A 10,986-nucleotide genomic window follows, 5' to 3' on the forward strand; every position below is an offset into this window, starting at 1 on the left:
AAAGTGTCGCCGGCCATCATGAACCAGGTGCCGGCGCTGGGCCAGGACCGGCTGCGCCGCAAGATGCAGATGTTCAAGCGGAAGGACCCGCACCCGATCTACCGCGTCCAGGAAGGGCTGCTGCCCACCTACGGCGGACACGTGCCCAACCAGCAGTTCCGCTTCGGCGGCACGTTCGGAAAGGAAACGGTCAACGCCAGGAGCATTCATGCCGTTGTTGTTCGTACCATGATAGCCACGACCGAATTCATCCGCGAACCTTTCATTTCTACTTCGCGTCAAAATGCGTAGAGCATCGACTTCCAAACGAGGTGTTTAAAACAGGCGCCGTTTTCGCCATCGACTACAACCTGCATCGGAGCAAAGCAGTGTCACTTACCGCCAGTCACAACGCGCGTTAACTGACACTCCTTTCAGAAAACTACGCTGCATGTTTCCCGTCTCATTTGTCACCAATATATTAGTCTTGCGAGTACATGACGTGGAACAGACTAGAGACGTATTAATCACATCGTCGATGACGTGCGATAACCCAACCTGCCCGTTTTCTTCTAAACGAGAAATCAGTGTCCACACGTGTTAGGGTGGGATAAGCAGGGCGGCAATGGCAGTACTAAACTAAATGTCCACTGAACTTCGGGCACGCCAGAACCACTACACTTTCCACATATCGGCTGAAAATATAACGCAAAGACATCCAAAACACAAAAGCGGCCTCTGGGTAGACGGACTACTGGACGTTAGCATCACTAGACCGACCCAGTCCGGCGCTTTCACGCTTGTCCAAACAGGGCACCCCCCCCCCCCCCCCCCCCCCCTACTTCCGCAAATTCCAGCAACACCCATCACGTAACACTTTGGGAAAACCGGTTAAAACTTGGTTTGACCCACTTCCCTGCCAACTCCCGAGGGGTTTCATCACCACTGTGGTGCGGTGTCAACCAGCCAATGACCCTGATCGACCACGGCGTGGCGCCAGCTGAGCGGCCAGTTCAGACACACCACCCAGCGCGGGACATATAGGCTCAGCTGGCGGCCGGCAGTCTCTCAGTCATCACGTCCGGTCTAGTCGCTCATTGACTCTTTCAGTTGCTTCAGAATGCCCTCCGCCTTTTCTAGATTCTTGTCGTCCTGCGAAAACCAATGACGACGCGTGAAGGCCATCAAAGCAAAACAGGAAATGCCAGTCAAGGGAGAACATGTTAACAGCTCAAAACAATTCCTTTTATATGGACATACGCACATCCCCGAGGCAACGAACACCCCGAATGCAAGCGATACTCCTTTTCAGCAAGGATAAAATTCGCCCTGGCCGTTGTCTCGCTACGCTGTCTCAAAACACCACCCCGTGCATCACTCTGCAGATGCGGTCGGTGAGCGTACCCCACTAACACGTCCCGCACAGCGTCGGCGAGACCCGCCGTCGCACCGAGTGAGGTCCAGAGGAGCAGAGCATTAGCCCCGCTCAAGCACACAACCGCTGACATAGAAACACTGCCCAATTGTCGTCAGCGTAGGCAGATTATCAGTGAAGCTTGCGTCCGTGTAGAAGCCATAACCGACGAAACGCAACACGCGTGCCTATGCCCGAGCCACGTGTCGCCAAGTGTACACGCGTCAAATGTCGCGGTCATATAGCGACACAGCCGCGGCGTGCCACGGACAGTTACGCCTAAACGACGCCAATCAACACACCGCACCTCGGAGTGAATGGCTGCGACAAAAGACCGTCATCGGACTTGGTGCGAGCTCCACCAACCTTTATAAAGCAGAATCGAATGTAGTTCTCGCCGAGGCTCTTGTGCTCGTCCGAGTAGAACGACGACGGTGGGATGCCCTGCAGCTTGTGGTGGTGCACCAGCCAGTACACGAACCGGTGGTCGTCCGGCTTACCGGGCGCGTACGGCGACAGGTCGATCTTCTTCTTGTCTGAAAACGGCCGCCCCGTCATGGCTGTTGCCGCTTGCCACTCTGATGCATGGACGCAAAGAACCCTTTTATGCGGACGTCCCGCTGCTACGGACGTCCCGGAGGCAAGCGGTACTACTTTTCATTACGAGTAGAATTGGCTCTTGCTGTTGTCTCACTACGCTGTTCCAAAATACCATCTCGCACATCAGTCCGTATGTGGGACCAGTACGTGTACACCACTAACACGACCGGCGCTTTGGTCGGCCAGCGGTCGCCGTCTCACCGAGCGATGTCCAGTCCGCGATCATGAAGTAGCCGCCCTCGGGCACGATGGGCGTCATGCCGCAGTCGGTCAGGAAGCGAGCCATGAAGTCACGCTTGGCCAGCAGCTCCTCCGCCAGCGAGGTGAAGTAGCACTCCGGCTGGCCCATCAGCGACAGCTCGTGCTCGAACGAGCGCGCCAGCGCCTCCTGCGGCCGGCGGAAGCACCAAAGGCTGGTCACGGCGGCGGCGCGGAAACCAAGCCCGTCAGCACCCGGTGGCATCAGCCCAGCCCAGCCCAGCCCATGCTTTCGTGCACTGTTATCGATGGCAGACACAGAACAGAGCTATTTGAAACGGAGGGCAATGTAGAACGTGTTCAACAGCACCTTTGCGAGCACAAGTGTTTAATAAGGGACTATCAATACGTTATGTTCCCACTGCCCTCTCCAACTGATCCCTGTGCTTGGTGATTGGTCTGCCATGTCATGCCTGCCACGTCATACACGGCTTCCACAGCCAGTAACACGCCCGAATCGAAATGCAATGCCAGTCCCAAATTGCCACATAGGTGGCACGGCAAGGCACCTGCTATTCCCGTTCGAACAGCCCTTTCCCTACCCGAACCCGACCTCGGCGCGCAAAGCCGTTTGACAAGAGCAGCGGCCGCCGCCGCCGGTCGGCGCGGACCCCACTGACCTGAAGCGGCGTGTTGCACGCGTACAGCGTGTTCTGGTGCACCACCTGCATGTTGCGCACCAGCGAGGCCGGCCCGTACGCCCAGCCGAGCTTCCAGCCGGTGACGCTGAACGTCTTGCCGGCCGAGCCGACCGTGATGGTGCGCTCCCACATGCCGGGCAGGCCGGCGATGCGCACGTGCTCGGCCGGGGCGAACACCATCCACTCGTACACTTCGTCGGAGACGCACAGCACGTCGTGGCGGTGGCACAGCTCGGCGATGGCCTCCAGCTCGGCGCGCGTGAACACCTTGCCCAGCGGATTGTTGGGCGTGTTGAGCACGATCATCTTGGTGCGCGGCCCGAAGGCGGCCTCCAGCTCGGCCGGGTCGAGCGCCCAGTCGGCGGAGGAGCCGGTGGCGGCGCCGGGCCGCCGCCGCAGCGGCACGAACACCGGCCGGCCGCCGGCGATGCGCACCATCGGCTCGTAGCAGTCGAAGAACGGCTCGATGATGATCACCTGCCGGGCCGAGGCGGCTCAGACGAGCGCGACGGAACGGAGGCGAGACGCCGCCCGCCGGCGACGGACGCGCGGCGACGGACGGACGGCTCGACCGGCGTGAGCAGCGTGACGCCGCGGCAGCCGGCTAACGCCACCAGACAGTGTCGCGGCGCAGCAACGCGATCAGTCAGTGCGCTGTACGGTATATGTAAGACGGGTGTCCGGGTGATATTCTACTGAATTCTTAACATTTCTACTGCAGCGCACGACGCACTCAAACGATTCTGACCCTTGACTTTCAACAGCACGGCATAATGAATTATGACGTAACAACAAAACGAAACAACATTTTGAGTTCAGGTTTTGGCTCAAGACTCTGCACTGGAACTGATTCACAAGTTCGCTCAAATAAGTCCAGTTCATGCAAGCAAGACACGCTCCTGGTTTTTCGGCATTATGAGTTTTAAGTTCATATGCTGATAAAAATCTACCTTCAAACAGTGGCGAAACTAGGGTTTCGTCAAGAGGGGGGGGGGGGGGGGGGGGGAGGACGACAACATTGTGTGCCCGCTTGACTTAGTATACGCGTACAGGGAGCTTGGTCATTTTCTTCAGATCATGGCGGGCCCCCGCCATTTTCGGGCCAAGTATTTAGGAAAAATATGGCAGAATGAACTAAATATAGCTACCAAATGACGTCAAAACCGAAACACGAACTTTTGTTCCGATTGATAAATTTGAGTACACCCTGGGTTTCTTGCAAACTCGCAGATGTGAATAAAATAATTGCGCTGCCCAAAATCTATGAGCATGCTAAGCAAATCGCAGCATTCCTACGGCACATCGCTTGTCCATGGTCACACAAGGCGTCTTACTCCCTCCAATTACTGCTACTCCAAACGCTATAATGATAAGTTCCCTTCTTCGGACTGGTCGACACATTGATTGATCGATGGGTTGGCTGAGACCATCGCAACGGTCAGAGGAATTGGTTCATTTTGGATCCCGCACGGACGGCAAAACCGCGCTCCAGCTTGACAGATACTGCTCTAGTCGAGCCCATATGTTTGAACAAAAGTGACAAGTCATGCCACGCCATGGCTAGTCATGCTGAAGGGCACACACGCAGGTAGCGCAGGATTACCAAATCTCCACACTTGAACACGCTGCCGATGGTTGGAGCAAGCGGCAAGGTATTTCCACTGATAGGGCGTCTAAACACAAAACTACCATCCGAGAGCGCAGCCACCCGCCACGGCGCACTACGCGGCAGTGTGGTGGTTAGCTACACAGCTCAAGGACGACCAGCCGAAGCCTCATTTATACAGGTTTCAATTTAAAACTATTAAGTTATATATGGGCGAAAATGACCATCGCAGTCGGAGCACCCTAAAACTCCAATCATCAATATCATCACAATAAAATTATACAACGCTTTTGAATTTTGAAATTTTGGATTTTGCATGAATTTCAGGGGCACGTCTTGTCATATCATGAGCAGGTAACCACACCACTGGTCATAAAATTCGATAACGCCGAGGTCCACATCTATACGTTGAAACTGAGATTAGAAACACACCTAACAGGCCATTACGACAGTCTGGAAAATGATGCCCCACATTTGCAAGCTCGTAAACCACTTGACTAATGTCACTGCAGCCGCATATGAATGTCCATGAGGGATGAAGGCATCCCTCACATGTTACCGACGCCCCTCAGCTATCTTAAAGGATATCAGGCGTCCGAGTCGTCCGCACGTGTCATTCACATATCGAACACACGTTAGTTGCGACTACTGCTTAATGCTAGTTAGTGCTATATAAATATTGTAGAACACGCATTCGCAGCTCTGATTCCCTTTTTTCAAAAACTGGCGCTGTGACGGCATTCCCAAACAAGCTCACCTGCACCCCGAGGCACCATTACGCTCAGTGGCACTAGCTTTAATCACCCGCCGGTTACTTCAAAGGCCTGACCTAACCAATGTCACTTTACCGTTTGTTCAACCTAGACCATCGCCTTTTCGCTTGTTCAACTTAAACACATCAGTCGGAGACGCTGTGGCTCGGGAGGAACGTGGAATGAGCGCGAGCACTGAATGACTTGGCTATTCTGTCGTAAAGGGACCAAAACGTACTCACAAACGGGGCGCTCATCCTCTGCCACTCACCAATACGCTCGATCTCCTCTACTCTCTTACGCACTCCCAGTTCACTCTTTCCGTCTCTGGCTCATCACCACACTATCTCTGTCTCTCCGTAACATTGCAGCGCACAGGCGCTGTAGCGCCGCTAGGCTCTAGCCGGCCGGCATCGGAGTCGGGTCCCCAGGGCGCCGGTCAACGCCCCCCCCCCCTCCCCCCGGCGCCGGTAAGCGAACTCGCCAGGGCGCCGGTCAGCGGGACCGCCAGGTCTCGTCTCGTGTGGCATCGCGTGATGCTTGAATACAGCCGCCGTTAGATCACGGCGCGGCCTGAAGACTCCGCTCCGACGCTGCCATTACTGGCTTGACGCACGCCACGCTCTTTCACCCCTCCCCCCCCCCCCCTGGACCCTGAACCCATCTCTATCAACTGACTCAGACTCAACCCAGTTCTCTCGACTGGCTCATAGACTCTAAACCCACCTCTCTCAACTGAGTCTCTTTCCTCGCCTCCTATACGGAATTCCTTAACTACAGGGACAGTGGCCTTAAACAAAACTGATGATGGCCATACAAATACGGTCCGCAGCTTAGTGCGTCACGCAAACTGTCTTCTCCAGCGTCGAATCACCAGCGCTTCTGAGCCACCCGTACCATTAACTTCCCATCGGTACAATCACGTGGTACACGGGTTCTCAACACAGACGCCGCGTCGCGTCTGTCGGCGTCGCGCCACACTCGGGCCGTCCTCACCTCATCGCCAGGGTTGACGTGGCCCAGAATGGCGTTGTAGAGGCTGCCGTAGGCGCCCTGCGACACCAGCACCTCGGAGAACGGGTCGATCGTGCGGCCCAGCAGGCCGCCGTACAGCTTGGCCAGTACGTTGACGAGACGCGGGTGGCCCTGCCGGCGACAGCGGAGCGTCGGTCGGGCGCCTGGCGGCGGGCGGGGCTCCGACTCACTGTGAGGACCCGGTCCTTGCGGGCGGGGCCGGTCCGGAGCGCGGAGCGGCGGCTGCGACGACCCGGTCCTCGCGGGTGGGGCCGGTCCGGAGCGCGGAGCGGCGGCCGAGACGTCGCAGACCGTCATCAATGCGTACCGTAGTCGGAGAGCGGTGCGCGGATCCAACGGCATGATTTCAGCTCTGAAAGGCTTTCTAAAGCTCCGTTTCAACTTGATATAGAAATACGTGGCTGGCCATGATCATCAATTTGTTGCTGCAATGCCGCACCACACCTGCCTGTATGGAAAGGACTACTGCGCACCAAAAATGGTATCACCACAGCGATGCATGCTGATACCAGGTGACGACGATCACAAAAACATGGGCACGGATGGACGCAAGACCGCCACCTGTTCTACAACGCAAGCCACCTGATCTGCTGGCTAAAGAATCGTCCCTATAACCGCTGCGTCGGTGACGCCCCGCGGCGCGCTGTCCCAGCGGCGGCCGTCTGGGCGGCCGCCAGGCATCGCTGCAGCACGCTCCGCCCCCGCGACTCACGTATCCGCGGGTGTACTGGTTCAGCAGCAGGTTGGGGTCGGCCATGACGTCGGCCACCCCCTGAGTCACGTGCTTCGGGCAGCCATAGTCGGGGAACCCCTGGCCCAGGTTCAGAGGCTTGTTCTCCAGTGCCAGCTGAATGAATTCAACCCTGCCAGAGGTGGACAAGTGGGCGTTGTGATCCGGGCATCCCCAGAAGGAGGTTACGAAGCTGTTTTGCATTAGGGACGGCGATACCACACACACGATTTTGACATTCCTCTGGCCCCGCATTGCAGGAAGCTGGCAAATGTAAAAACCGTTCACACGGCCGCTTTCTTTACGAGTGTCGGACGAACACAGCCCGGGCTATACGCCCCGAATATTCTACCAGCGTTATACTTGCCCTGAATGCGTCATACGAGTCGACAGCTATCGCCGCCGCAAGCATAATATGCTTTCTTCCCCCGCTCCCGCCTGGTCCCGCTGGACATCCTTAAAGGGGAGAGGAGCCCACGGAATTTTGTTTGAACGTTTGAATGCTTAATGCACAATTTTTCTTAATTCTAATTTTAGACGATTGCCGACGGCCTTTTACTGCAGGTTACTTGCATTCCCAAACATTGCAGATGAATTAAGCAGACATTTGTAGTTCAGGTATGACGTGAACGGCGAGGGGCAGGTCATCTTGGATCCCAACTAGAGCAAATTCGGACATGCATCACACGTGACACTTCCCGATAGTCACCTGCTTTTGACGCTCGCTCGACGGGCCTTAAATAACCACCAGCATGAGCAGACAAGCGGCCCACCAGCCTAACCTTACCCCTGTAAAACGTCCCTATTCGTTAGTTATTGAGTTTTAAGGGTTTGCGCCTCTTTAAAATGTCCTCTTCTACCTCCCTTGGCCTCTCTTCATCCATCGTAACGACGGACACGTTAACAAGCAAAATAATATGGACATAGCACCTGGTGCAGCAACACAAACCACGAATGTACGGAAACATAACTACATACCAAATGTTGGTCTCGGTGCCTTTGTAGCGTTGCGGGAGAGAAAATTTGTCACTTGACATTACTGTAGTGGATAGGGGACGAAGGGTTGCTGATGTCGGAGCTGTAACGAAACAGGTGGATTGCGTCAGGTTGCGCAGCTGGGGCAGCAGCCGACGTAGCATGACCTGCGGACAGAAGAGTACATACAGTCAGCTGACCAGGCAGGCTGGCTGGACATCAGTAACACCCAATAAGGAGGCAAAACGAGCCAGCTGTCACACTCCATCCAATGTTCATACACCATGCTTGGGACATCTGAAACCTCCGCTGGACTGGGGTCACTAACTGCAGTGTTGGTAAGACCACAAACTTGGAGGAAACAGGGCAGAAATTTGTCTTCACCTGGACCTCACACTTGTGAAAAGATTCTCAATAATGAGCATGCATGTACAATATATCTATATATATATATATATATATATATATATATATATATATATAATACTGGTTTCATAGCCCTGATGAAATACATTTCCAATTCATTTCACACCAAGTTCATTTCCAATTCTCACACACTTTCCTCCCTGTTCCAAACACTCTTATTGCTATGCTGTTGTCAGGGATGCAGACTCAAAGAGAGCACAGGGGCCCATGTCTAGCTGCCTGGGTCACTCAGAAGCTGAAGGACCCCTGGAGACTGAATATGAAGGATCTGAAGGGCTGGCTGAAGGCAATATTCTGGAGTGTCTCTCAAATGCTGGTCAGGGTCAGAGGACCTCTTAGGCCAATCTGCACACCATGGGACAATGAGGACTTCTTTATTGGTCAGAGACTGTTAACATCACACAGCCTTTCCCATGACAGACTATTGACAGACAGACAATGACAGACAGACAGTAACATCCCGACACAGACAGCCATTTGACAGACCATTGACAGGCTGACCCCCTTTGCCATTGACAGACCACTTTGCATCAGTGAAGGCCACCATGATGTTGCTTACTGGTAGCTGGTGAATACAGAAGGCTGGAGTGGAAAGGCCATTTGGACCCTGACCTGGAAAGGTCATTATCTCCTTGCAAGGTATGGAAAGGAAGTCAGATTGAAGGCATGAAGAAGAAGTGAAAATGAAGTCAATGTCAGCTTGCAAAATCAGTTGGAAAAATCAGTTGGATTGAACAAGACAAAATGAGTTGGAAAGAACAAGGCAAAACCCTGAGCCAAATCTTGTGGAAACCATTGTTTTTTTTTACCAAAACCATTTCCACATAGATGCAGGAAGCAGATCTACTTAAACTGCATGGCATCAACAAATATCAGAGTTTTGCTGAGTGATTGAGACGTGGTGTCAGCATTACAGATGAAGAACTCAAACTTCCATCCATGATGCTTGTTAAAGCAGCCAATCAAAATGGCAAAAAGCTAGTGTTGAAGCAAGCAATAAAAAGAGGAAAACTAAAGTCACATGCAGCCAAAGCAATTGCTGGCTTCATACCTAGGTCTGACCCCTTTTTTACCCATGGGCACCCCACTGTCTGGGAAAGATCAGAGGGCCTCCTAAGTCATAGGTGCTTAATTCACTTGGCCCTTGCGTGATCATGCTCAATGGCATAACAGGATCAAGACAAAGCAAATTTGTGGCTCTTTTGGATAGTTAGCCCCATGGAGCTTTTCTGGGAGAGAGGAAACTGGGGCTTTCTCCAAGGGCCTTTCATTCAGCTAAGTGCTATGCCTTTTCCCTTTTCTGTTCATGCACTCACCAAGACTGGCAGTGTCTCCAGCTGTTGTACATAGGGAGGGTGATAGTTGATGGCATTATGCAGTGACCTTCTCTGAGTACACATCAATTGCCTCAAAGTTAAAAATAAATATTTGACAAATAGAACAACAAATATCATAAGACACCAAACAAAATCTCAAAGCTACAAGTTGTTGGCTTTATCTATTGGAAAGTAGCCCACCCAAATTAATTTAAGAAATACATTTACATATCAAGGCCAATCACAGGGCAAACCGATGGTTCTTTTTTTAGCCCACATGCTTAATGTGGCATGAGGCATAACTGGGATGGAGGAGATTTTTGACCAAAGTGACAGGCACCTTGCCTGCAAAAACCATCCACTGTGCTGGATACTATGCATTCATTATCCTCTGAATATGGCTCCAAACTTGTATGCACTAATATACATGTAAATAGTTGAGCGCCAGAAGTTTTCAGTCCAAATGAAAGGGGGGGGGGGGAGCCAGGTGACCGTAGGTATGTACTATGGTTTGGTACCAGTATAGAATAACTTTTGCAAGTCCTACAACTGCCCGTATCACATGAATGAATAAGGCAAACCATACAATATTGGTCACAATGGCCATGAGCAATATTTCGGCATCACCGGTGTGGGCCTCGCGCTCCCTGAAACGGTCTTAACCAACTAAATCTAGAATAAAACGCACACAATGTGATGCTAGCTAATACGAACAAGATTCTGAAATACTTCTGGCACCTCCATTTAGGTCTACAAACCCCACGAACATACATAGCGTTACACCCCCCATCCTCACCCGACCAGTCCGCGTCCAATGGTGCGTGCCCCGGAGCCGCGGTGCGGCGGATAGCCGATTTTGCGAAGATAAAGCTCACCAACTATTGTCAACTGATCGTGACGTCACCAGACCGCAAATCTCTGCTAGCTTGGTAATGCTTCCGCGTGGGAACGAGTGGTAGGGATGGAACCAGACGGGATCAGACGGGACTGAACAGAGCCGAGAGGAACCGGGCGCCATCGGACGGGACCGGATGGCATCGATGGCACGTAATGGGACCATTCGGAACCGGATGGCTTCGGACGGACCGGACAGGGCCGAGGGCACTTGGGAAATGATCGAGCCAAAGCATAGGAGATCAGACGATATCGAACACCACCGGACGTGGTGATTGGAAACAGGACGTCACCAAACCTGACCGGACGGCGCCGGATGGGGTGTAATGAGTTCTGACAAGACTGAGCAAGATAGGAAGC

At 53.3% G+C, this 10,986-nt stretch overlaps 1 protein-coding gene across 1 annotated transcript; it reads right to left on the reverse strand.

Moving 5' to 3' along the window:
- Window positions 1-848: 848 nt before the first annotated feature.
- LOC119099979 (kynurenine--oxoglutarate transaminase 3) lies at window positions 849-10,576 on the reverse strand. The gene is made up of 8 exons (XM_037223099.1): window positions 10,529-10,576; window positions 7,994-8,157; window positions 6,998-7,148; window positions 6,247-6,396; window positions 2,872-3,369; window positions 2,195-2,381; window positions 1,760-1,929; window positions 849-1,131 (listed from the first exon to the last, which is right to left on the reverse strand). Exons 2-8 carry the CDS (start codon window positions 8,152-8,154, stop codon window positions 1,066-1,068), a joined length of 1,383 nt encoding a protein of 460 aa, XP_037078994.1. The 5' UTR covers window positions 8,155-8,157; window positions 10,529-10,576; the 3' UTR covers window positions 849-1,065.
- Between the last annotated feature and the right edge of the window lie 410 nt (window positions 10,577-10,986).

This window comes from Pollicipes pollicipes, unplaced genomic scaffold (genome assembly GCF_011947565.3).
Source record: "Pollicipes pollicipes isolate AB1234 unplaced genomic scaffold, Ppol_2.1 Scaffold_4881;HRSCAF=5763_pilon_pilon_pilon, whole genome shotgun sequence".
NCBI lineage: Eukaryota > Metazoa > Arthropoda > Thecostraca > Pollicipedomorpha > Pollicipedidae > Pollicipes > Pollicipes pollicipes.